Here is a 26574-nt window from a genome sequence, read left to right on the forward strand (position 1 = left end):
GGAAGATATGCTTGTTGTGTCCTTGGGGAGCCGTGGGGTTGGGTTTCTCTGTGAGGATATGGGGATACGCCAAGGGGATATGTTAGAAAATTTGATCCGTGTATGCCTGTGCCATGGGGATATGTTAAATGTGTGTCTCAATGTGTTTTTGTCTGGCACGTTGCTTGTACAGTTCTTGGGCACTACCAAGAATAAGAAAAAAAATTGATTTCTGTGAGTTTTATTGTAAATATCTGAGAGCCTTCCTTTTAGCAAACTTAGTCTAAGTTCCAAACTACTCTCTTGATTTCTGTCAGAAGAATCCAATAAATCTGGATTGTAAACCTGTAGGAAACTCTTTAAATGTGAGCACTGATAAGAAGAGAGAGGGGCTTGAAAGTGCTCATTCCTCAAAGGATGGAGCCTCTCAGTTCCTGTTCTGCCCAAGTTCTGGTACAGTCAGGCCCTGAGCAGACTTTGAGAAAGAAGTGGACTGTACAGCCTAGGAGAATATTATATTCTGTATTGGAGATTTTTTTTTTTTTTTTTTTTTTAATTTACACTTCTACTTCACTTGAAATGGAAATAAACCTTTGTCTTGTTTGTAATGAAGTGTCTCTGAGTTTACTCTTTCAAGCCTTCCCTGTACTCCTGAAACTGGCAGACATACAGGACGAGATGCATGGCATGTGCTGCTCGCTGCTTTTCACCCTGTCTTACCTTGGCTTTTATTGGTCTGCTGGGCTGCTGAAGACATCAGAGGGAAGGAGGAGGGACAGGTCAGCAAGGCCAGGCCACAGGTAGCGTTTCAAACTTCTGCAACCCCTTGAGTCACCAGTCTGCTTTGAGGATCTCCTGTCAGGCCATCAGCATGCCCCAGACATCAACGCATGAAGCTGCATCCCAGCCATGGGTCTGCTGGCAAAAGGAACAGGTAGGGAAGACTACTACCCATGAGAGGAACAGAAGCTCAGAGATGGGCAAGGGGATCATGTTTGGCATTAATTACTCTCTGATTGCTCCAATATGGAGCTGGGCCAGCTTGAGGAGGTGTTTCTGCAGGAAACATGTTGCCTGTCCTGTGGCAGCAGCACCAGAAATGCTTGGTCTTGCCTCCTGCACCCCAGGCCAGTTAGTATTTTTGTCTGCAGAGTTGTAGTTCCCACAGCTGCAGGCTGACACTGTGTTCACCTTATACAAGGCAACATCTGTAGGAACAATTCATCAAGCAATAACCAAAGCTAGCAGGGAGTGTAACAGGTCTTCAGGGGCAACTCCACACCTCAGGATGATGAACTGGCTTGCACATGGGTAAGATGATGGCAGATGTTGCCCCTTCTCCTGCTGAGAGGGTGGTGACTGGCTTCCTGAGGGTTTTGGGGGGATAGTGAATTCTGCAGCTGTTGCCCTGTCAGCAGCCCAAGCTGCCTGGAGGGCAATGAATGAGATGGGAATAGGTAGTTTAATCTGCAAAGTTACCAAAGTACAAATAGGAAAGTCTTCTTCCATAGCTTTGGGACTCACAGGTATTATTTATCTGCATTTGAAAATGACAAGAAGTGGATCGAATCTATGAGAAAGAGTAGGCAGGGGAGGCAGCTGCCCTTTGGTCAGGAGGGGGGTACCTTGGAGGGAGTCCAGAGCTTTGTGAGCTGTAATTGGAGGGCAGTTTATGTAGCTGGAGTTGGGCTTTAGCTGTATCCACTACCTAGAGCTGCCATGCCAGAGACCAGAGAGGGTGTCCCACTCATGTGGCACCTGGAAGTGAGCTAATGTGGGCATGGGAAGGCTGATGGGGGTCTGCCTCTACAGAGTCTGGTGTGGCCCATGCTGGCACAAAGAACAACTTTGCACATTTGTCTCAGTGTAATCCTGAAGCCCTGATTGTTGCCCTGGAGTTACAGACAGTTCAGGACACACAGAATAAATGCCTAAGTGAGAAGTGACACTCTGTCATGGTATAAGAGGCTGTGCTTGGGTATTACTGTGATGTTGGTGGCTTTTTCATGGAGGAAACAGCATGGTTCAGGGCTTTGACCTATTATTTGTTAAAAAAAAAAAAAGTTTTCCTTCTTGGGTCATTTTGTCTGTATTTGGTTTTAGTGGAAGTTTTCTCTACCCTTCCCTTCTAGAGAAAAGGCAAAAGAAAAACCTTCTTGAAGCAACCAGGGGAAATGGTTTCATGCTTTCCTGCTTGATTGGATGTAAGATATAGTACCTCTCTGCCATAACAGGAGCTGGACTTAAATCCAGGAAGACCTTACACAACTGGGGAGACTTCATAGCACCTTCCATTATCTGAAGGAGGCCTACAGGAAAACAGGAGAGGGACTTTTGACCAAAGCCATGTGCTAGGACAAAGGGCAGTGACTTTAAAGTGAAGGAAGGTAGATTTAGATCAGCTATTTGGAAAAAGTTCCAGTGCGGGTGGTGAGGCACAGGCACAGGTTGCCCAGAGAAGCTGCGGATGCCCCAGCGCTGGAAGTGTTCAAAGCCAGGTTGGATGTGTCTGTGGACAATCAGGGGGGAAAAGAGCCGATCTTCAAGCTGGTCCTCTTCAGCCCAGCTCTTGGTCGCTGCCGCTAGGGAGCAGTGCCGGCCGCGCCGGGCGGCTCGGAGCGCGGGGAGCGGCTCGCCCGGAGCGGCGGAGCGGCCGGTCCGGCCCCCGGCACCTGCTCAGGTGCGCTCAGCTCCAGAGCCGCGCTCAGCTCCGCAGCCGCGCTCAGCTCCGCAGCCGCGCTCAGCTCCGCAGCCGCGCTCAGCTCCGCAGCCGCGCTCAGCTCCACAGCCGCGCTCAGCTCCAGAGCCGCGCTCAGCTCCAGAGCCGCGCTCAGCTCCACGGCCGCCCTCAGCTCCACGGCCGCGCTCAGCTCCACGGCCGCGCTCAGCTCCACGGCCGCGCTCAGCTCCAGAGCCGCGCTCAGCTCCACGGCCGCGCTCAGCTCCGCAGCCGCGCTCAGCTCCACGGCCGCGCTCAGCTCCAGAGCCGCGCTCAGCTCCAGAGCCGCGCCTGCAGCCCGCCGTCCCAGCCGGCACCAGCAAGCAGCCCTGTGCAGGGGCTGTGGTTAGTACTGCGCCCCAGCTCCGTTCTAGCGCTTTCCTGCGTTCCCAGGGTGATGGTCCGTAGAGGAGGGAGTTGATAAAAGCGCCATTAGTAAGGCTGCAAAGCACAGATCACACTGTTTACCTCCCAGGTGATATCTTGGTTTCTTTGTGTTTTCTATGTCCTGTCAGTGAAAACCTCAGGCTCTCTGAGGGAGACAGAGGCACAGCTCCTCCTCAGCACCCCAAATCCATCTGGATGGACTGCATTTCTAGGTCGTGGGCTTAGACAAGTAGCTATTCTCCCACCTTACATGAGCCCACAGCAGGAACACTGGATCCTGTTAGGGTAACCCAGAGCAAGAAAGTCACTCTTCTACTGGAGCTCAGCTGAGGCCATCAAGGCAGGGAGCTGGTGCATTAGATAGGCTGAAGGAATCAGGGTTGTTCTCATGAAGAGCAGGTGAGCATGGAGTCTAACTTGCAGTCTGAAAGAGGGTTACTGAGAAGATGGAGCTGGCATCTTCTCTGAAGTGCACCAAAATGGAGTAAGAGGCAAGGAGCTACAGCTGTGCTGAGGGAAATCTATGTTCCTTATGTGGAACATAAAGGAAAACCATGCTTTTCTTGAAAGTGGGGCAGCCCTGGGATGAGGACAAGAGGGAGACGTGTCTTATGTCTTAGAGAAGGTCAACACTTGATTGGAGAAAGCCCAAGGCAATCTGGTCAGACTTAGCCATGCTCTGAGCAGGGATTGGATTTAAGGTCTCCAGAAATCTCTCCTCACTTAACTTTTTCTACGGTTATACGATTTCCTGGTTAAACAGGAGAGTCAGGTTGCATGGTGGAGCACTGGTGAGCCTAGCTGGACCCACAGCTCCGGTCTGTGGCAGCCCTGGCAGCATTAGAGAGGTATTTATTTAAGTGGTGAACACAGGATGGGAAGGAGCAAAGCTAACAAGCTCTGAGCAGGAAGTGGTGGCTAAAGAGGGAGTGGGTATTTGCCGTCTCCAGGATTTACTGCTTAAAGTCAATATTAGTAAATTAATCAGCAAATTTTTCTTATCGCTGCAAGACCAGGCAGTTATGGACTTATGGAATGGCTTTCACCGACCTGTGGTGGCCTCCGGCTCTAAGCTGCTTGCCCACTTCTTTCTGCTGAGGCTTAGCTATGTTCTCACTTCTGCTAAGGACAGGAAGATCCTTCTGCTTCAAAACATCACCCATGAGCAGCAGCCTGCCTCAAATTACCCCTGACTTACAGCAGATGTGGGGGACCCCATATATTAAGAGCAATTTGAGAAGTGGGAAGCCAGGGTGCACAAACCAAACAGCCTCCCTTGTCCCCTAGAGCTAGAACCATGTTTCCTGAAACGATATTGCCACGGACAGAGGACAGTCTGGCTCTCTAGGATATGATGTTAGGTTTCCTCTCCTTAGCTGTCATGTCATGGCTGTCAGCACTCAGGATGGCTTCCTGTGCTGTGCAGCAGTGGGGGGACAGGACCTGAAGCTCTGAGAAAAGTTCACAGGAGCATGTTCAGTGCAGCCCAGGTGACATTTACTGATAGGCTGAATCTCACTAGTGAGGAGACAACCACAGTGGTTGTGTCTGCTGTGTGCCACAACATGCCTTGTTCTGCGTGCCTCAGGGAGGGGGTCAGAGCATTCTGGAGGAGCCTCAGGCAGCTCTTCCACTTTGCAGCACAGCAAGGATCACTGTGTCGGGCACCTTCTACTTTATTTGACTCTCTGTCAATGGCCCTGGGTAAAGACTTCTGTCTTGGACTCAGGAAGGAGGAAGAGAGGAAGGAGGTGATTTGTTACACCTGCAAAACAGCAGCCTCCCTACCTAGATATAGCTGCCCTTGCCAGCCTGTCCCCAGCTCCATTCAGGCAGCAGAACCTACCTCAGGGGGGCACATGGACTGCCATGAGTCCAGCTTCACACCTGAACCTCCTCTGTGTAAGCAAGATCTCTGTTATCTGTCCTCTCAACAGAGAAAGGAGCAGTGCATGGTGAATTAGTGTTTATTTATCTTTCTCTTGTTTAGTTTGCGATAAGATTTGTTGTTTGCACGCACCTTCCTTGCTATCTGCCAAAGAAGACAGAGTACGAGCATCTCTAAGAGAGTGTGCAGTACCTGGGATGACTCCAGGACTTCCTAGCCACCAAAGGCATCTCCACAGAGATGCTTGCTCTGGTTCCTGTGCAACTCTGCCCTCAGGGAGCTCCCCCAGCCTTCCAGTGCAAGGGAAGCACTACTGCCCATGTGTGTTTCAAGAGTGAGTGTTGCCCCATGTTCATGAACACCTCACTCTGCCAGCTTTCTCCACCTCTACAGCTCCACTTCTCAATGGAGAAGGTGGAATGGAGTTGTTCTGCACCCTCCTCTATTGATGTGAGCTGTAAGATGAGTCTAAAGCCCCCCCAGAAGCTTCTTCTCCCCAAAATCTAAGGGGCTCTGGAAGCCAAGAGAGTCTAAATGTCTGCAGATGTGGAGGGGGCAGCATGGGCGATTCCCCCTTCCTGTCAGCACTACAGAGGATTGGAGAGCTGGGAAGGGCCACTGGCTCTTGCTGGTCTCTGCCATGGCACTTGTGGGGCTCCAGCAGCTGGAAGGGTCCCCTGGCCTGCCTGGCAGCAGACACAGCCCAGCCTTTCTGCAGCACAGGGTGGGCACCACACTTGCAGGAGGACCCCAGCACAACTGTTATGATGTTGCTCAACCATAACATGACCTCCAGCCTCTGGCTCCCCTTCAGGCTAGTGCAGCTTCAGCTGCCTTCCCCCAGTGCCTTGGTCTAAGAGCAAACCTCCCAGATAGAAGCTCCTTCCATGCTGCAGGGCTTTCACAAGGCTCTCTTGTTGTACCTTAGATATTTGGGGTTGTGAGTGAGGTTTGAGTGGTGCATGGCAGAAGCTGACAGATCTTGTTCAGCTGCCACCAGTATCAATGACTCAAGGGGAGCGCAAAACCTCATGTTAGCTGATACGTCTATGGAGACCAAAACAGGATACCTGTGCAGGGAAACCCGTCCCTCCAGGAGATGAAACCCATCCCTCCATCCCCTCCTGCCCGTGGGGAATGGAGCTGGATTTGCTTTGGTATGGTGCTGCTGAATGCTTTCTGTTTTGATTGCTTTCTGCTTTGACACCCCCCAGGTGCTTTAGAGGTTCTGGCAGTGTATCTGTAGAGCTCAGGACATCAGCGAGGGGAGGCTGTGCGAAGAGCTGGCAAGCACTTGCTCCTCATGTGATGTCCCTGGGACCAAAGGAGAGGTGGGATGTCAAGGGTGTCCATCCTGTCACTGTAGAGCCTCCTACTGGTGTCACCAGTTAGATGTCACACATGCTGTGACACAGAGCCTTGAGGGCTCTGGGACAGTGGCAGCAATATGTCTAGAGCCATAAAAAAAGTCCCCCAAATTAAGGGTGCCCTCAGGGCCTGGCCAGCCTTGTGCTCTGGGAGACAGGCCCTTGGGAAGCCAGACAATGGCAATATGACCTTCAGACCTCCTCAAGAGGACCCTCTGTGTCAGGACATTACAGAAATGTAAGAAAGCCTCTTCCCTTGCTATGCACAGGAACAAGGACAAAACCCAAAACATGGGAGAGACACAGGGCACCCCATTACCTCCTGGCTTCAGGAGAAATCCTGTGTGAAGACTACGGAGACAGGAACACCATGACTGTGCAGAGTGTCTCCTGTCTTTGCCCCAACAGCATTTTCCTGACAAAAGTGTATAATTCAGCCAAGTTTCAGCCCAATGCACTCAGCTGTTTTCAACCATCTTTTGTTTGTCTTACAAGATCAGAGTGAAGGTGCCCAGAAATTAAAACCAAAAAATATTTCCAGCTTTAGGAAAGCAAGATGTTTATTGCAGAGGAAAACAGGCTATGAGGAAAACTTTCAGACTAAAAATAATGGTGCAAAGGGTGGTGGGGTTTATAGGGTGCAGTAAAAAGCCCAAGCTGGGCTTCTCCAGTTGGCTGAAAATCACAGTGGGTGCTAGCTCTGCAATGCCACTCACACAAATAAGAAATGACTTTCAGGAACACAGATGAATGCTGGGCTGTAGGACTGAACTGTAGCATAGCAGAGCAGCGTGAAGCCTTCCATGGGCCCAAGTAAAACAGCCTGTTTGCAGAGAGAGCGGGGGGCTCATAAGCCACAGGCAGCTCCCTAGAGGCTGCCTTCTTAGCCTGGAAGAAGCACAGAAAGCAGAGTGACAAGGAGAGTATGGGCTTTATGATTCCCAAGAAAGCAGCTGCTCAAAATCACTTGCCATACTTATCAAGTTGGTGAGGCAAGAGTCAAAATAAAAAATATCCCCAAGTAATCAGAAAGTTAATACAGAATATGTGCGTTAAATTCGTTGTCCTGGTGGTCCTTTCCCAGAGGAGTATTCAACTCTTCCAGTATATCTGCTTCTGCTGGTTTCAGCACATCCTCCTCACCTATAAGGCAAGTAAGAGACAGATCATTTCATGTTGGGGGGCTCTCATGCGTTACCCCTCTGCATGAGAGGGTATCCCATTTATCCCATGTTAAAGCCCCACGGCCAGTCTCCTGCAATTGCCTGGAGAAGGTGCTAGGTAGCTCAGGGTGGATTGCCTGCTTTTCAAGGGCAGTCCTAGTTGTGGAGGGGAGTTGGAGAAGGTGAAGCAGTGGCAGGTTTAAAGCCAGAGGCAATAACCACTACACTGATGGTGGCCCATTTCAAGACCTCACGTCTAGAGGCTGGACACCCACCCCAAAGCCCAGGACAAAGAACTGCTGTTCTCCACGGCATGAGGGCACCACATGCCTTGCAGCAACAGGCCTTTTCTTCCCCACTGCACAGACAATGCTGGAAATGCAGTGGTTGAGGGTCAGAGGATTGTCACCTCCTCTGAAGCAGACCCTAAGTTTTCCTGGCTGTGAAGCAACCTGCATGTTTGACCCACTGACTGCTAATGCGAATGTACTCTACTCTTCCCATGCCAGATCTGAGAACAACTCCTGCTGTGGTAGCTGTAAATGGACTTTCTGAGCCCAGACACCAGACTGCCATTCCGACCAGCTTAGTGCCCTCCATGCCTCAGTCCTGGCCGGTTTCAAAGGTGTTGTTGCCAGCAGACACCCACCCTTGTCCCAGTGCCCACTTTGCTCTCCTACCATCCCTGTGTCAGTCCTGAAACTGGATGGACTGTGGACAGAGCACACCTGGACTTTGGCTCCCACAACTGCCTCTGGTCACAAAAAACCACATCTTCTCTCCACAGAGAAGAGTTCTCCACATAGATATCACCCAGCCCTAATATGGCTCTTGGCAGAGACACAGAAGTGTTCTTGGGACAAGGAGTTATTCAGGACCAGGTCCACAACCCCATTCCAATGACTGATGATACAGGACTTGTTATCACTCCCCTGGCCTTGGAGAGAGCTGTCTGTCCCCTCCGTCCCACCATCCCCCCCACCCGTTCTCAGCTAGCCAAGTTTTGTGGGGTAGGGACCCATGGCCTGGAGATGTTGTGGGATAATTGTTGATGAGGTGGGCAGCCTTGGCTGACAGTCCCCAAGAGGTAGCACTGCACTTCCCCCCAGGGCCAGCAGCTCTGTGGAAACTCACCAGCAGGGTCCAAGCTCCCGTCTGCCAGCTCCCCTTCCGTTGCCACTGCTTGCATCCCACCAACCATGTTCTGGATGGTCAGCATAGGTGGCTGCTGTTGATACACTGGTTCAGGCAGTGCTGGCTCAGAAGGCACTGTCTCAGAAGGCACAGGCTCAGCCTTCTCCTGTGGGTCAGGCTGGGTGTCCACTGCTGGCTCTGTCTCCAGGACAGCCTTGACCACTGCCTGACGGCCCCGTCCTCTTTTGGCTCTTCTGGCTCTCCTTTGCTGTTCGGTCTTATAGTCTCTGCCAGGGGATTTCACAGGGATAATGACTTGGGAATAAGACAAAGGAAATGCTTCTTTCTTCCCTTCTGCCCTAAGGCAGGCTTTGCTAGGTCCCCCTCTTGTGATTGTGACCCAGTTCATCCTGGCAGAAGCTGCAGTTCTGCAGCCCCCTCCTAAGCCCTGCACAACAGCCTCCTGCAGCTGCAGCAGTGAGCAGGAGCTTGGGCAACAAGTTTTTCCTCAGCCCCACATTATGACTGATGTTTGCTTGATACCACCCCATGCATCTCTCCCCACAGTAACTCAGTAAACCCTGAGCAGCTGCTGGCTGCAGGTCACCTTTCCCCACTGAATACTGATGGCTCTGTCCTTGGGTGGAGGGGCTGGGCCATGTCTGGGCTCAGGTTAAGTGCACCACAAAAGCAATATGACAGAAAAAGCAAGATTTACCTCAGAACCCAGTGAGCTGAATCTTTCTCCAGGGCTTCTGCTTTTCTTTTCCTGAGCAGCTCCCGGTCTCTCAAGCGACGGGTTATGATGACATCTACAAGGATAAAGTGCTAACATGACATTCTGATCCCTCCCTGCCTGGTACTAGAGCAGTGATGCAAGAGGCCATGCTTTTTGTTGTCCAAGAGGTCTTGATACGTAACTACTTGAGCGCTGTACTTCCAGCACAGCCTCAGTGGGCAGGATTTGATGACACCAAAACTCCCAGGCTCCTAGCCTGACAATTACTCTAGATTTCCAATTACAATTCCTTGGGGTGACCCATGTCCAACCTACTCCCCTACTGCAGGAGACCTGGGGCCTGTTGCCTTTGATCAAACACCGACACAGACTGAAAGGTAATTCTTCATGTTTGCTCTGTTGTTACCCTTTTTCCCAGACAGCTGGAACTGGCTGCCACTGAAATTAAGGTGTTTATCTAACAACCAAGGAGAAAGCCTTGGCCCACAGAACAGACAGCCCTTCACAAAAGAACAGCTCTGTGGGGGCAAGGATGCACCAGAGGGCACAGCCTTACCCACACAGATGCTCATGTGCCTTGGGCTGAGGCCTTGTGGGGCAATGGTGATCCAGCCAGAGACCAAGACAGGGCTAGTACACACTGCTGGGGCTGCTTGGCCCCAAATACCACACAAACAGCCTCAAGATGGTTTGCAGCTGTGAGGAAGACTATGGCAGGGCTGAAGAAAGACAAACTGATGTGAGAAAGCTCCAACGGTGGCTTTATTATTTGGGCAGGTTGCATACTGCCACCAGCAGAGATTAGCACTCCCCAGATCCCAGTCACCCTCTGAGACACCCTCGTGTCAAAAAAGACATGCCTTCTTTGGCCAGGGTAAACAGTGTCCATTTCACTGGTTGCAAAGGGCTCCAAATTGCTTCCCAAGGTAAAGACCAGCCTGAAAAAAGGTCTGGACTTCACTTCTGCATGCCTTTGTCCAAAAAGACAGCAATCCCTGATGATTTCTAGCATAGACTCTAAGCTGTGATAATAAAAAATTGTCTCAAATCAAGCAGCATGAGACCCAATCCCAGAAGACAAAGGGAGCAACACTACTTCCCTGAGGCCTTGAGGGAGAGGGAATTCCCAAACATATACGAAGAGATCACAAAATAATTAATTTTCATAGTTTTAACAAAATTCACACAAGTGGAAAAGCAAAACTATGATCTACTCCTTCCAGAGGTAATCAGATCCACACCAAAAGCCTCAGTGCACACTGAAGTAGTGAAATCAGTGAAAATTTGTCATTTTGTCATTCTCTTGATCAGATTGTAGAAGTGTCAAGGTGAGAAAGACTTTGGAGGCTGAGCTGGGATTACAGCTCTTTTATCCCACATATTTATTAAATGCAAGAAAAATTGTGGTCCAGGACAGGACAATGCAAAACTGACAGCAGGAGCCAGTCTCTGCCCAAAGTAGACTTTTACACAAGACGCTTCTGATAATTAATGATAACAATCTTACAGAAATTTAGTTTGAAGAGTATTTATGTTGGTCTGTGCTTCAATGTCCTCATCAAAGCAGAGTCAACTATTAAAATTACATCTGACTGCCCAGGACACTTGCCAGGAAAGTTGAGAATATCTCCAAGATAATTGGCAGATTGTTCCCTGACATGAAGTAGTAACAGAGACAGTAGGGCTCAGCCAGCAGGAGATGACTGTGCCATCCACATAGAAAAAAGGCAGTGAACTCCCTGGGAAGATGAGGTTACGAGTCGCAGTAGCATGATCTGCACAGGGCCTCAGTTCAGCTACTGAAATACATAATCTCTTGCATACCCCATTTGCAGCCAAGGTGATTCTCTTTTCCTTTCAAAATGTCTTGTGAGCTGTAAAAGTAATTTTAGCTGCTTGCAATCAGCCTCCTTCCCAGTCCATTCTGAGAAAACACCCCTCATTCACTTCTAACTGGTCCAAGAAAGCACTCCCACAACAGCTCCAAAGCTGTCACCTGTCAGCACTAAACAGGAAAGATCACAGTAAAACATATGCATCCTCATGAAAATAAATTTACTAGAGGACACAAATAAACAGAAATTGAATGAAAAGAGAAAGAAAAACCAAGTTATAGAAACAAGGAGGCAGTACTGCCAGTCTGCAATCTACTGATGCTCTCTGAAGGACTTTAGTTGAAAAGTCTTTATATGTGCTTCTGCCTTTGTGATCTGGAAAGTAACATGTAAAAAGACATATACTTGCAGTTAAATGTGCATCCTCCACCCCCAAGCACAGACTAATAGTTATTAGTTTCTTTCTGAGAAACACTTGGTAGCAAAAATCATGCTCTCCTCTCTCCAAAAGCTCAAGTTAGGAATGTTCTCATCATTACCTGGCACAGCATACTCCTCACAGGCTGCAGAGGGTGGCAGGGAAGAGTCCAAAGAAGCATGGTCTTTGCCTAAACTCTCCATTGCTCTTTGCAGTTTTAATTAGAAAGCAGCTTAGTTCCCTGGAAACAGCATCTGGAGCTACTGGTGCAGCATAATGAGAGCTTGAAAAAAATGCAGACTGCCCGCCCCAAACCTCTTATCTGGCCAGGCCACTAGGAGGGTAATAATATTCTCCTTATCAGAGTGCAAAGGTGTGTGAGTCTCTGTCCAGGATCTACTGTGTGGATTGCAAAACATGTTAATGCTTTTATACTACAAATAATTCCACTTCAGATAGGAAATTTATACTCACTGTTGCTAAACTGTGACTCAAAAGCTCTCCTTTGTAGTGGACATGGCAGGGCAGGATGTGGCACTGCCTCACTGCTGCTTTCCAGAGCGAGATGCAGGGACATGTTAGTCCTTAAGGACCCCTTGAGAGATCTGAAATGGGACATATGCTGTCTGAAGGTGCTTGCATATGATCCAAGCAGTGCTGGTAGGAAGGGACATCCTCCATGGCAGGACTGGCTGCTTCACGAGGTCAGCATGGCTGTGTTGTCATATTCTTTGGAAACCCCTCAGGATGGAGACTGTCACAGTCATGTTACCTGTCCAAGGTAACATGACTGTCTCCTCTGCACCACCTTCCTGGGATCCAGACTGAATAATAAATCCATGCCAGCCTGGCTGTGCATGTTGAGGACTTCCTAATGACTCTTTGGTCCAGACCCTGTGGATTAGGACCATGAACAAAGCACTTCACTCATGAAGCAGGATGGCAATTTCCCAGTAAAACCAATGGGAAGCCCCAGCTACTCCCTTGCCCCCATAGGATGATTTCCTTAGGTGGCTGCTCCTAGCTGCTGGTAGCTCCTTGCAGCCCCCAGCCCTGCAGGCTTGTGCAGCCTCTGCAGGACCATCTGCAGGGCCACAATCGCTGCAAAGGGGAAGCTGCTCCTTGCTACGGTGGCTTCAATGCTGAGAGGCTGTTCCTTGCTTTGTGGGAATGGCCAGGCCCCTAGATCAGTGCATGTGAGATGAGGGGGTAATCTTGGCCTCTCCTGAAAACTGCCTTTATAGTTGCTTGTGCCAGGATAGCACAGAAAAGCTCAAGATTTGTGTGTAACAGCCATGATGGACCAGAGATACCTCTTTAGCCAGTTTCTAGTGCACTCAGCTGCTATCAGCACTTTTCTCCATGAGACAATTATGAGCTGGTTAGGTGGTAGTGCCCCTAATCCCTTTCCTCCCTGCCCCCCATGAACTCAAAAGTGGTTCAAAAGTGGTAGAAGAACTTGATAACATGTCTACTCCTAGGTCCTCTGGGACCTGACTGCTTGTCATCACAGGGATGATTCCATCTCCTTGAGAAGTCTGAGGACTTGCCCTGAGGAAAGCAGTTCCTCTGGGATGAGCAGATCTGGCTGCCTCCAGTCTTTGCCAGTCTTTTTTATTTTTAGTGTACATCCTGTGCTCTCAGCAGGATCTTTCTCTAGGTCCCTGGAAGCTCCAAAGCTTGAAACTTCATGCATGTAGATTTCTTAAGATGTAACCTTGGATGTCTGCGGTCATCTCTGCTGCCATTCTTCTTATCCCCAGAGTTACCACTTTACTCTAGGGCTCCTGCCCTGTGTCCAGTGCAGATTACATGGTACCTTCAGAGAGGTGGGGTATGTCTAACAGCCCCAAAAGAAGCAACAGGGTGGTGGCAGCAGTGCAGATATGGGAAGGCTCTGATATGGGAGGGTGGGCCAGGAACATGGATGGCATAAAGAGATGTGGGGCTACCAAGTCATTCACAGAATAGTTTCTTGTAGCTCAGTCACAAATGAAGACAAGGTGTCCCAAGCTGCTGAGGGTGTCCATGTTCCAGAACTGTGTGATGCTGCAAAGCCCTAGAGACAACCTGGTCATGCAGATGTCTGAAAACTGTATCCTGGCAGGATACTTCACTGTGCAAAGGCAGTGCTTTTGGAGGGGCAAACATATCAGACCTTGAGCATTGTTTTTGGTTTTGTGTCCCTCTTTACAAAAAACTCATCATCACAGAACCACATAATATGCTAAACTGCAAAGGATGCAGCAGGGTGACTGAGTACAGCTCTTGATCCTGCACAGAACACCACAAAATCACACCATGTGCCTGAGAGCATTGTCCAAATGCTTCTTGAACTCTGACACACTTGGTACAGTGGCCACTTCCCTGGGGAGCCTGTTTCAGTGCCCAATCACCTTCTGGGTGAAGAACCTCTTCACGGTTTTCAATTTGTTTTATGATAGATTATGGAATATGGTCAGGTATTTTCCTGATATCCAGCCCAAACCTCCCCTGATTCAGCTTTAGATCATCCCCTCAGGTCCTGTCACTGTCACCGCAGAGAAGAGATCAGTGTGTGCCCCTCCTCTTCCCCTCACAAGGAAGTTGTAACTGCAGTGAGGTCTCCCCTCAGTCTCCTCCAGTCCGAACAGACCAAGTGACCCCAGCTGCTTCTCATACAGCTTCACTTCAAAGCCCTTCACCTTCTTTGTTAGCCTCCTCTGAACACTTTCTAAGAGCTCAATGTCTTTCTTATACCCAACACTGTCCCAGCACTCGAGGTGAGGCTGCCCCAGCTCAGAGCAGAGCAGGACAATCCCCTCCCTTGCCCGGCTGTGATGCTGTGCCTGATGCACCCCAGGACACAGGTGGCACTCCTGGCTGCCAGGGCACTGCTGACTCGTGTTCAGCTTCCCACTGACCAGGTCCTTTTCCATGGAGCTGCTCTCTAGCTTCTTTTCCCAATCTATACACACACCCAGGGTTGCCCCATCCCAGGTGGAGAAACTGAAGTTCTTGGAGCATCCTCAAAGAATAGCAAAGAAGCTGGCCAAGAGTTTAAAAAACAAGTCCTTTGAGGAGCAACTGAGGGAGCTGGGGGAGTTGAGCTTGAAGAAAAGGAACCTGAGGGGACATCTTAATGCTCTCTACAGCTTCCTGATGGTAGATTGTAGGCTGGTAGGGGTCCATCTCTTCTCCCAAGTAACAAAAAATAGGACACGAGGAAAGGACCTCAAATTGCTCTGGGGTAGGTTTAGGTTGGATGTCAGGCTGCTTAGGGCAGTGGTGGAGTCATCGTACCTGGAGGTGTTTTAAAGATGTGTAGACATAGTGCTTAGGGACATGGTTTGCTGTGGGACATGGCAGTTAATAGTTGGATTTCATGGTCTTAAGGGTCTTTCTCAACTTAAATGATGCCATGATTCTATATTCTGGGCTGCTTGCAGGTGGCATGAAGCACAAAAGAAAGGGTGGAAATCCCTGCGTGTTTCAGTGCTCCATGGGAACTGGGCATGTGCTCAGGCTGTGGCTCACTCAGCTTCTCACACCGACCATCTACTCAGTCACCCCAAAGCCTGGTGACAGCTGATAAGTGACTCTTGACTCAGCAAAACAATCCCATAAGACACTGCAGAGTCAGTACTGTGAATATTTCTCCATTTCTTCTGTCTTCAACCTTGAAGGGAGCATTTCTAAAAGAAAATATCACTATGCTCCCCAATCTTCAGAGGTGTTTAATGGAATAGATGGACTTTAAAATCTTACAGAGCTGGCACTTGCATATCTCAGGAAGGAAATACCTGGAAGACACTTGTCCTTTGAATGTAAATTACTTTAAATGCCAAGGAAGCCATTTCAGTATCCCACAGAAAACTTTGGTAATGGTTAGCCATGTGGAAACTGCAGGCCCCACCGCCTACTTTCAAGTTGTCTATGCTCTGAAGTAGAGGGACTGAGATGTGGCCAAAGCTGCACCCCCTTTGCTGCAGAGAAATTTGTACAAGTGCGTTAAATTTTCTGGCCAGTCTTGACCACGTGAACTGTTGTAGCTGGACACTTTACAGTGTTCCAAGTGTTGCTTCCATCCCCTTTCTCTCCACATTTCAGTTCAGCTATCCCTGGGCCATTTCCACTAATGCATCCAGTTTCCTAGGTGAGGCCCTGGAAGACGTCAACTGAGTGTTCAGCAACCTGAGCATCTCCAGTGTCACGGACTCCTCAAATGTCATTGGAGCTGCTCGGCAGGGGAATGTCAGCAGCCTTGGGGACATCTCACCGTGCCCCCACACAGCTTTCAACACACAGATATCGTAGAAAAGTTTTGTCCAAGGGACAAACACTCCTAGGACTGGATCCTGCCGTTGGTGGGATTGCTTTCACTGCAGACACAACACCAGGCTTTGGATCTATGTGTAAGTCAAAGGTCTTCGTAAGCCTCAAGGGTATCTGTTGCCTCTATCTGGCAGAGCTACTGCAAAGCACTATCCAGAGACCTACATATCCCTGCAGTCCTACATATGAATGCAGCCCTGGTCAACGTGGGCAGCTGTGGGAAACCATGCTGCTGCCACTCTAACAGGGTGTCAGGGCACTTCTCCCAGTTTTGTCTCACAGGACAATGACAAAGAATCAACTTGTAGGCTTGTCCTTCACTCCCTGACTTGAGGAAACTTGTCTGGTTGCAACACACTGCTCTGGGAGTGCAACTACTCATTGCTCTGTGTGACAAACTGTGCTGTCTGTGAAAGCAGATAGTACCTTTATTTTCCTGCCTTGACTGAAGCATGCAAAGATGAGAAACACACAGATAAATTGAACAGGAAAAGTATACTCAAAAGTGTGAGTTCAGATGCATACTCTCTGGCACAGACCAGGGCATTGCAGGCATCTTGCTGTCCACCAGCTGGTTCCTGAGTCTCACCTGACCTTGCCAGACACAGATCGGCTTGGCTTCAAAGTCAGGCTGTCTGCACCAGGCTGGTCTTGCACAGGACCTGAGGTCTGTGGTAGTGCTCAATCACTGCCTTCACCCTTCCATTGGTCTGCCACTTGCTTTTGAGCCATGTGAAATAAACAGCCAAATCCGCAAATCCCAGAGGAGGATGAGTATCTCTGAATCTGCTGTGTGTAGAGTCAACACTGATCCTGTCCTGTGGCTGCCCATGCTCTGACCTTGCAGGTCTGGCCTATTACTCTGTGCTTTAGTTCCACAGTTTCTGAATAAACACTCCACTTTGTGCTGGAGGCATGTGGTTTCCTTCTTCAGAAGAGCTCCTGGATGGTCTGTGTTGTTTTTTCCTAGCCTCTGCACATAAATAGTCGTGGCTCTCGGGGCATACACAGCACACACACTCTTGGGCTGCAGCCACTCTGCCGGTGCAGCTGGCCATGGTGTGGGGCTGAGATGCTGGTGACACTTGCCCACCCCAGGGGAGAATGATCCCCAGTTATGCTAAGCTGGGCATAACCTTCCCCTCAGCCCTGGCAGAAAACTGGGATAGAGCTGCCCAAATAAATCCTGCCTGTGGCTGAGCTGGCAGCAGCAGGAGCAGAAAACCTCAGGACAGGAGTGAGCAATACATTTGTGTTGTTCACATGGATGTGTTTTGGGGTTCATAGCCCTACCAAAGCCTTTCCCTATGGTGCAGGGGAGACAATAAGGTCTGCAGAGAAGACGTGGCAACACAGAGAGTAGCACACAGCCAGACCATCTTCTCCATGCTATTTAGAGACTGGAAGGGGACAAACAGGCTTGCAGAGCCTTAGGACAAATGCAGAGGTAATAGCAGCAGTGCTGGAGAGGTGTCCCCTTCTCTGCAGAAGTGGAAAGGGTCCAGGAAAGGAAAACAGAGAAAATCAAAGCTCTGGATATCCCTGAGCAACTAGTCAGGCTAGGACTTTTCAGCCTGGGAGAGAACTTTCTAAGGACAATAAAGTTTTTGATGACAGCAGGTACCTCTGGGACAGAAAGCAGTGGATACAACCCATCTGACTGAGCACATCTGTTTTATGCTCCTCAATACTATTTCCAGCTGCAGCATTAAATCTGTCAGCAAAGGCTTTGTTGTGCATTGTGGTGCTATGGGTTCCCCACTTGGTGGCTTCGGCAAGGTGCAGAACTGGGTGAGAGGGTGAATTCCAGCTGACCAAGCACGATAGTCATGGTAGATATTGGCACATCTCCCAGACTCCGAGGATGGTCACTGACTTTGGGGAGCTCACTTGACCACATGGTGGACCTTGGACTCCTACTCAGATGCCTGCAAATGAGAGCTGCATGGGATACTAGTATGGCAGCAAGTCAGAGCAACATGATCTCATGTGGGTGAGCACAGATCTGTCCTTGGAAGCTTTCAATTCACCCTGAAGCACTCTTCAAAGATGATCAGAAATCTCAGCTGGTAATTCTGTACAAAAACGAGATCTGGTACAGGACTAAAATGAGTTAAGGAGGCAAGTCTTGCATTAGCCGTGTGATCTCTGTAAGGAAAGGGGGCCCTTTGCCTGCCCAAGTTGTATGGCCTTGTTGTAGGTATTTTGTGAAAGGTGAGTTGTGTCCATGTGTTAGAAGTGGGAGAGGAAGGAGCAAAGGAAACCCCAAAGACTGTTGATGCACACTGACACTATTACCTTGGCAGAAATGAGCCCTGTCACAATCTCAAAGATGGCCCTGACACCAGGAGCAACGTAGATGTGAAAATTCTTCAGTTAGGGGTTTTTCTCAAGTGCTGATACAGATATCTGGGATTCCTGGTGTTCACCATCTCTGCTCATGCTCCCATATGTTATCTGAGCTGATTGGTCTATGAAAGGGCCTTAGATAAAAAGCAGAATAACATCTAATATGAGAAGTGCAGATGTTACTATTTTCAATTTACATAAGCTCTGGAAACAGTTTACTAGGGAGTCAGGGAGTCATCTTCTCCCATGCCAGAGAAACTTTATTTTCCCTTCACTAAATGGCCTACAAATAAAAAATTGTGCTTGTTCAGCACCTTCTACATCAGGACTGGTGTGTTTCTTGCTACTTCCCCATGGCTTTTCTTGCAGGAATGTGGTTGCAATAATGCTTTATGCAGAGCACCGCGGTTTGTTATGTGGATTTCAAATTACTGTTTTTACTGTGCACTTTTAGTAACCCTTGGTGGGAACTGGCTTACGCTGTTTTCCTCCAGCCATGCATTAAAAAAGTGCTGTTGAAATAAGATTGTGCATGTCATTTTATTATTCACCATAGCTAGCTTAAGTGTGCAATCGGCACAGAGCACACAGGATCAATTAATCACCTGTTTTTAGGCTCAGGAAAGCTTTCAGAAAGCTCAGGTATCTTGACACTCCCCATCTTTCAAAATTCGGATGTCTTGCCTGGTTTTCCTAGAGTAATATAGGAAAAAAAGAGTTAAGAGATGAAAAAAAAACCAACCCATTCTGTGAGTCATACTTTGGCTGCACTCCATCAAGGGGAATGGAGCTGACTATTACAAAACTGACCTGCTCATTTTCCTGTCTAAAGAGCTGAGGTGACTGCAACATCCTGGCTCATGGATGTGGCCTCCCAGGGCCTGTGGCACTGGTGGTGTGTCTGCAGCCCAACCTGCTCACAGCAGGGCTGTCCCTAGCATGAGGTTATGGTGGCCATGGCTCTGAGCTCCAGCCACCACCCCCAAGAATGGAGATCACCCTCACACCTCCGTGATGCACCACCAATTTGACCTGGTGTCTGTCACATTTCCACCTCTTGGGGCTGCTGTTTGTAGCTGTTACTCCATGTTGTATTGCCTGCACCAAGACGACTGAAGCTTCATCCCATCCACAACTGCAGGCTGCTGCTGGATACCCCCAGGCACCCCCTTCCTCAGACTGGCTGGGTACAGCTCTGCACTTCCTCGCAGCTTTGCTTGGCAAGCTGGTCATACCTTCCCTCCTGCAGCCCAGCACTTGGCTTGTGCTATTTGCCATGCAAGTGCAGCCTGCCATGGCTTTCCCCAAGTTCTGGGGAGCCCGAATCACTGTACTTCACAAGCACCCGGTTTCAGAGAGCCAAAATTAGACCCAGGAGGTCCCTGCCAAGGGCATGAGCTTACATTTTTTCCACACAGAGCTGGCATTCATTGGCATAGGTATTCCCGTCAGTTCCACAGATGGGCAAGTACAGGAGGGGGCAGGCATGCAGGTCAACCAGGCTTTCACACACCGGCTGGAAAGGAGAAACCACAGCACACATTTCAGTGCCAGCAGCACCCATTTCTTCCCCCCAGAACACTCAGGTGGGAGCAGGTGCCACTGACAACCTGGTTCCCTCTGTCTTGGAGCAGCGCATGCCCACAGAGGAGCAGGGGCCACTGAATCCCTCAGTGGTACTTGTGGCCTGGGCTTTGGTGTGGGTTTGGTGCTGGAACAGCAGTTGCCATGAGGCTGGGGGTGATTGCTGGGAAATCTTTCCCTCAGGCACACCAGGCCTACCCATCTCAAGCCATGAACAAAGAAAACCAGAAGCCCCTTACCCTTCTCAGGCCACTCCCTTCATTCAGATCTGCCCCTGAAACAAAGCAGAGACCCATGAGCTTGGCACACCTGTGCCTGATGGCAAAAGCAGGAGATATTGACAGAGGATCACGTCCAAACCAAAGGGAAGGCAGTGTTTTGCAGAGCCCATCCAGGACTGAGTCAGCTCTGTGGGTTTCATGAGGGGCAATCAGTTTGCTGCTGCATGTTACTCCCACCCCTCCCTGCCAGCAGCACAGTACAAAGCTTCCATCCACGGCTGAGCTGGCTGGGACAAAGCTGTGAGTGGCTGTTCCCACCCCCTAAACCATCTCCCAACAGCCCTCTCTCCCAGTTTCTGGGTCAGAAGCTCCAGGGAGCATCCAACACATCTCAGGAAATGGGAAACCATGTAATGCAGCATGTGGCATGGGGTATCCTCAGAGGGATGAGGCTTGGTGCTATTGCACAGCTGGACAGCTGCCATCTCCAGGGAGAGCAGCATTTGGTGGGTTCCTTTTTCTCAGGCAACAACAGTTGCAACAGTTCACAGCCCACCTGTGCAGTGCACAAATGGCCCACAGACAGGCAGCTGCAGGACCACCCTACCTGCCTCCCCAGCACCTACAAACAGGTGTTTCCATGTAAATATGCTGAGCACATACTGTTCTTGCAAAGACTTGCCAGTTTTCATGGAGGCAGGAACTGCAGCAGCTGCCACCGCAGTGTACGTGCTGTCCTCCCAGGGCCTGGTTCCTGTTCACATTGTGGACTCTCCCCTCTTCCAGACCAGTCCCAAGTGCAATATATTTGATGAACCAGCCTATAACCCTTGCCACAAACTGCTAATAAAGAAGGCACGGTGTGTTTGCTCCAGTCGTCCTTCCTCACCATGCTGCCATTCTTTGTTTGCCCTAACCTCACCTCCTCTTCAAACCAGAATTTCTGGGTCTTTCTGCCCTATCATGCATTTCCTTCCATCCCATTATCCATCTGTCATTCCCAACCCACCACTGATGAACCAGCCTCCAGGAGCAGAGCAGATTTACCTTCGGCAGCAACAAGAGTCACCATTGCTGCCACCAGCAGCAGCAGCAGCAGCTCTCTCCCGGTCATGGTCGGTTCAGGCAGACCTGCTCATGCACCTTGCTCTGCTCGTGGCTGCCTTTATAGGGGAGGGCACAGCCTTATCTCAAGAACACTGGGAAAAGCAGTGCTCTGTTCCTGCTGGGAGCAGCTGGACTGTACACCCTAAGGGATCACTTAGGAACTCTCACACGTAAGATAAGCTTTCCCCTGAAGCTTCCCACTTGTCAGCTTCAGGTGGCAGCACCAGAGGCTGCTTTACAATCCCTTTACACTGTGGTGTTGAGGTTTGACACTGGCCAAATTCCAGGCAGCCACCAAAATTGCTCACTCACCCTCCCCTGCTACAGATGGGCAGAGGAGAGAAAAAATTAATGAAGGCTTCATTGGTTGAAATAAGGACTGGCAGAAAACACTCCAAGGGCAAGAGAGGCTCGGCTTAGAGGTACAAAGTGAATTTATTACTAACAAAAACAGAGGAGTCTCATGAGAAGTAAAATAAGGCCTTAAAAACACCTTTCTTTCCCCACAACCCTTCCTTCCCACTGACAGTGCAGGAAGACCGCGTGTGGGGTTCTGGTCAGTTCAGCACTTAAGGTTTTCTTCTGCTGCTCTGGGAGAGGAACCCTTCCCCTGTGAGACTGTGGGGTCCCTCCCATGGGAGACAGTTCTCTGTGAACTTCTCCAGCATGGCTCCAAATCTAAGGAGCAGCAGCCCTCCCAAGATTGCTGTGATGTGGCTCTCCTCCCATGGGCTGCAGTGCCCCAAGGACAGGCTGTTCCAGCCTGGAAGCAGGGCCCTCTCTCTGCTGGGTCTCCCACTGGATCACAGCCTCCTCCAGGCATCCACCTGCTCCAGCATGAGCTCCTCCACGGGCTGTGGGTGGATCTCTGCATCCCCTGTTGATCCCCAGGGGCTGCAGGGCACAGCTGCTTCACCATGGGCTGCACCAGGGGCTGCAGGGGAACCTCAGCTCCAGCACTTCCTGCCCCTCCTTCTCCACTGACCTTCGTGTCTCCATGTTTTCCTCACATGTTCTCACCTCCTCCTCTTCTCTGACTGGAATTAACACTGTGCACCTCACTTTGTTTTGATTTTCTCCTTAAATTTGTCATCATAGAGGCATTGCCAACCTCTGCAGTTGGCCCAGCCTTGGCCAGTGGCATGTCCATCCTCAGAGCCATCAGGGATTTTCTCTGACAGATATGGTGGAAGTTTCCAGTAGCTTCTCACAGAAGCCACCTCTGTGGACCCCTGCTACCAAAAACCACGCTGTGCAAAACCAACACATCAGGGTTGGGCAATGCTGCTCTTCTCTGCTTACTCTAGCCAGCTATTTCTGAGTGTATCTCACCCAAACCATCCTTTCAGCTTTGCAGCTGCTTTTCCTCATATGTGTTTGCCACCTGAGTCGTGAGACTAGACATAGAAAAACTGGGAAATTCAGGCTGATTTGGGTGGTGGCACTGTGGCATTATCTTATGAGCATTATCCCATGAGACCCAGCCAGGTGGATACTCACTGGTCAGGATCCCAAACACAACAGTAGACCTGTCACCATGCTGCAGCAAGCCCACAGAATCACTGGGAGGGATGGGACAGGCTGGGGGTGCAGAGGGTCTAGAGGGTACAAAATTCAGCTGCCTGGGGGCACGGATCTGCAGGTGCAGTCACTGCCTGTGCTAGAGGAGCCTTATATAGGAGGTTTAACACCTCACCACCTTGGCTGCAGCTGAGATTGACAGAACAAAATTATTGTAAGATTCAGTGTGTTGGAAGGGGGCTGTGTGCATGAATATCCAGATTAAATACACAGAGGTGGAACACAGAGCAGGGAGGGGACAGAGAGGCTGGAGATGATCCTCAGTGACAAGAAACACCATCTTTTCAACAACCAGGATGACCCCAGGATGTCCCAGCTGCTTTGCCTGAAAGCCTGGATGCTTTGTGTCAAGGTGAGCATTCTTATCTGCTCTTTCTTAGAAGCTTTATCTTCTACATCTGTCCCTACTTGCCTTTGGTAAAAAAAATAAAAATAAATCAGTTGGTGAAGGGTGAAGAATGGAAGAGAGGACCACTTGGTCATAAAGTCAGTGTAAGACCGATGCTGACTCAAAACTCCTTTGGGTCAGACTTGCTGAAATGAGGTCTGGGCCAGAAGGGGCAGAAAGTCACCTTTCCCATGGCAGCAGATGGGATGTATCATGTGTGCAAGGGGTGAGCACACCACAGAAACCACCAGCAGGCTGGGAGAGCTCCAGATGCACAAGCACACACATTTCCCCTTGGTGAGGATCTGACTATGACTGTGCTTAGGGTGTTTTTTCTCAAGAGGAAGATACACACTGGCCCTGTCTGTCTGAGACAAAAGGGGACAGCCTGAGCATCCCTTGTGACCATAGAGGTAGGGGCCCTGCCAGAGGCTGCTTGCATCCTTTCCTTGGAGGTTTGTTCACGCAACTCAGCAGGGCTATGACCAGGTTTTGGGAAGTGGCCACGTAACCAGCTCAGGGTTCCCCTTACAGAAATATTCCTCCACTCTGCCAAGGCAGCTGCACACATGTTTTATATTCCCTCTTCACGGAGTTTACACAGTTCAATAACCTTTGGCTTTCATTATTATTCCACTTTGGAAATCCCTCAACTAAAGTAAATATTTAACAGCATTAGCAGTTGTTCCCAAGGCACATGGGGTCCTGTTAGTCTTGTTTAGTCTAGTACAAGGGAGGCCAAGGGGGATCTGATAGCAGGATAAAACTGCTGGAAGGGAAGCTGATAGAGCCAATCTCTTTTTGGTGGTGCCAGATGACAGAACAAAAAGCAATTGTCACAAACTGTAGCCTTGAGATGATCAGGTCAGGAGTCAGGAAAGAAACCTTACCCAAAAGGTGAACAACCCAATCCAGCAGAGAGGTGGGACATCTCCATCTCAGCGGGACATGTACCTGACCAAGCCTCACTGTGCACAAGGGTTGTTGGGTGAGCCCTGAAGAACCCTGCCACCAGCAGGCTGGGTCCATGGGACAAGCAGCTGTCAGTCTCCAGCACACATGGATGTATGTCCTTAGATTCACATCTGGCAAATCTGGTCCCAGCCAAAACTGGACAACATGAACAACACAGAACCCTCCTGCGAACTGCTCACACACCAACACACTACACAGTTCTAGATGAGGGCTATCTTGGGCCTTTAACATCTTCTTCAAAGCTTTTATTACAAAAAAAACCCCATCCAAATGCCTCTGGTGCCACCTCCAATGCTTCTGATTCCAAGCATGGCCTGGCTCTTTGGTCATGCCAGCAGCAGTGCAGGAACAACAGGCTGGGACAGTGCTGCTGGAACACATTGTTGTGTACTCCAGATCCCTCTCCTTGGATAGAGGGTGGCAGGAAATGTCTGCTTCCTTTCTGTGCTGGAGGCACCAAGCAGTGGTGCTGTAGGAAAGCTGTTGGCTGATATAAGGCTTGATCTTCCTTAGTCTCATTCCTCAGTGGTATTCAAATTCCACTGTCTTCACAAAGCAGATTAGAATGATATGCTAAGAGATGACAAAGCGTAAATGACCTCTTGCAAGTTGTTTTGTCTTTTCAAGCTTTTCTGCCATGCACAAACTTGCAACCCCTAATGAAAGTCCTGCCTACTGTACTCCTCAAAGAAAAGGTGGGGAAATTCTTCTTCAGGTGGGGCAGGAGGTTTTTTGGTAGGTGCTTACCTCACATTGGCTCTGGAGCTCCAGCTGGCTCTGCATTTTCTCCCTATGCTCACACCAGCAAGATGGTGATGTAGAAGGCTTCAAGACATAGGATGGGGATATGTGAAGGCTCTGGGCTTGCCTGAGGACCTGAAAGCCTAGTGTCACCACCAGCAAGACACATAAAATCTGCTGGCGACAGTGGCAACAAGTGGACTTCTACTTCTGAAACCAGTCTTGGGCCTGCTCCCTCGCAGCACTGCCCCTGCCTTTGCGCCTGTGCCACACCAGTGGTACCCCCTGGCCCACATCCATGCACTCACACAGGACTGCTCATCACATCATAAGCCCTGGTTACACCTCTCTGCTCTAGGGGTCTGTAGCTCTGTTTGCAGGCTTTCCATCTGAGTGGGCACAGATGGCAGCAGGCCAGACGGGATTGCGTCACATCGCTCTTGCCCCAGTCTGCCTGGTGCCCTTATCAGCGGTGTGGCCTTGGTGTCGTCACCACTCCACCCAGCACCTGCCGTTTCCTTGCTGTTATCTGTCGCCTTTCCTGGATTTCATGGCTGTTTTCGGCCTTCTCGCATTCTGCACCCATACTGATATTTTAACTCCTGTTCTGCTGCTCCTCCCAGGGTTTTGGCATATCAGCAGACACTGGGGTCCCACAAGTACTGCAGCACCCTGAGAGCAAAGCACTGCCCTGCTTATGCAGCCCAAACCAGAGCCCACCATCTACCCTCCCTTCGCACACTGGGGCAAGGCAAAAAGAGAAGGGCAACTGCCATGCTCATTTTCATCTTTAGCTCACTCTCTGCATCGAGATGCTGTTCTGTAGACAACAGTCTCTGTTGTGTTCCTCTGACCACTCTGGGGTCTCTACACAAGAGAGAGAAGGAGCAATTTGTTCTCCTTTGTATAAAAAAAACCAAACAAAAACCCAAAAAACCAAAACCAAAACCAAAGCTAACACCAGAGGCAAAACCAGAGGTTTGCCTTTAGATATACCGTGGATCCAAAACTCAACACCTGAAATCTCACTCTGTAATTCGGACAAAGACCAGCCATCACTACTTCCCAGCAATTTTGCCAGACTTTCTGGACTCAGACCACACCTTTGGCCACATATTTTTATTACTGTGAGTAAATAATGCAATATGTCAGGCAGTGAGTAGTGTTTGTTATTTCTTTCATGGTAGAATAATTACCCTGTGACACTGTTAGCTGAGAGAACACAAGATTGTGAGTACACAGACAAATCCTGCCTGCTGGCACTCTCATGAGATGCAGTCTGAGTCAAGGTGGCATCAGTCTGGAACAGACTAGAGCTTCCTGCCAAGCGAGGCTGTACAGTAACCATTGCACACTTCCTTCCCCTGATGCAGCTCACACCTGTAGTGGAGCAGAAGTTGCTGCAACTTGCCCTGATCTAAGGGCACCCACTTCTCATCTCCCTTGTGCTGACCACTGCCTGTTCAGGCCTCTGTTCTGCTCTAAAGACATGCTCTAAATGCATCTGCAGTCTGCAAATGCTCTGCAGCTCCTTGGCAGGTTAAGGATGGCCTTGACCTGCATTTTTCCACATGCTCGCACTTGAGGGCTGGGTGACTAAATCCCAAGTGCAGCAGATAAAACAGCAGAAAACCACAGATTTACTTTTTGCCCAGTAAAAGCTTGGCACAAGGCTGGCCAAGCCC

The 26574-nt window shown here is 49.7% G+C and overlaps 2 protein-coding genes and 1 long non-coding RNA gene across 3 annotated transcripts; all 3 read right to left on the bottom strand.

The window, feature by feature from the left end:
• Positions 1 to 6874: 6874 nt before the first annotated feature.
• HEMGN (hemogen) lies at positions 6875 to 11923 on the bottom strand. The gene is made up of 4 exons (XM_015652099.3): positions 11751 to 11923; positions 9356 to 9449; positions 8638 to 8924; positions 6875 to 7483 (listed from the first exon to the last, which is right to left on the bottom strand). The coding sequence occupies exons 1-4, from the start codon at positions 11830 to 11832 to the stop codon at positions 7374 to 7376; spliced, it is 573 nt and encodes a 190-aa protein (XP_015507585.1). The 5' UTR covers positions 11833 to 11923; the 3' UTR covers positions 6875 to 7373.
• A 6890-nt stretch (positions 11924 to 18813) lies between these two features.
• On the bottom strand, positions 18814 to 21260 carry SPINK4 (serine peptidase inhibitor Kazal type 4). Its single transcript, XM_015652148.2, has 4 exons — positions 21145 to 21260; positions 20116 to 20150; positions 19696 to 19808; positions 18814 to 18985 (listed from the first exon to the last, which is right to left on the bottom strand). The coding sequence occupies exons 1-4, from the start codon at positions 21209 to 21211 to the stop codon at positions 18931 to 18933; spliced, it is 270 nt and encodes an 89-aa protein (XP_015507634.1). The 5' UTR covers positions 21212 to 21260; the 3' UTR covers positions 18814 to 18930.
• Positions 21261 to 24378: 3118 nt separating this feature from the next.
• LOC117243703 lies at positions 24379 to 25368 on the bottom strand. Its single transcript, XR_004495513.1, has 2 exons — positions 24896 to 25368; positions 24379 to 24721 (listed from the first exon to the last, which is right to left on the bottom strand). It is a non-coding gene; the product is annotated as an uncharacterized LOC117243703 (long non-coding RNA).
• Positions 25369 to 26574: the final 1206 nt, after the last annotated feature.

The sequence above is a fragment of the Parus major genome, chromosome Z (genome assembly GCF_001522545.3).
Source record: "Parus major isolate Abel chromosome Z, Parus_major1.1, whole genome shotgun sequence".
In the NCBI taxonomy this organism is placed as follows: domain Eukaryota; kingdom Metazoa; phylum Chordata; class Aves; order Passeriformes; family Paridae; genus Parus; species Parus major.

Bases quoted from the DNA above. Each gene is read 5' to 3' on its own strand.
- HEMGN (XM_015652099.3), bottom strand. From the start codon at position 11,832: ATGGAGAGTTTAGGCAAAGACCATGCTTCTTTGGACTCTTCCCTGCCA. The intron at 9,450-11,750 runs GTAATGATGAGA...TTATCCTTGTAG, and splicing joins TGAGGAGTATGCTGTGCCAG to ATGTCATCATAACCCGTCGC. The intron at 8,925-9,355 runs GTAAATCTTGCT...ATCCCCTGGCAG, and splicing joins TCAGCTCACTGGGTTCTGAG to AGACTATAAGACCGAACAGC.
- SPINK4 (XM_015652148.2), bottom strand. From the start codon at position 21,211: ATGACCGGGAGAGAGCTGCTGCTGCTGCTGCTGGTGGCAGCAATGGTG. The intron at 20,151-21,144 runs GTAAATCTGCTC...GCTTTGTTTCAG, and splicing joins GACTCTTGTTGCTGCCGAAG to GGGCAGATCTGAATGAAGGG. The intron at 19,809-20,115 runs GTAAGGGGCTTC...TCTCCTTTCCAG, and splicing joins AAGGGAGTGGCCTGAGAAGG to CCGGTGTGTGAAAGCCTGGT.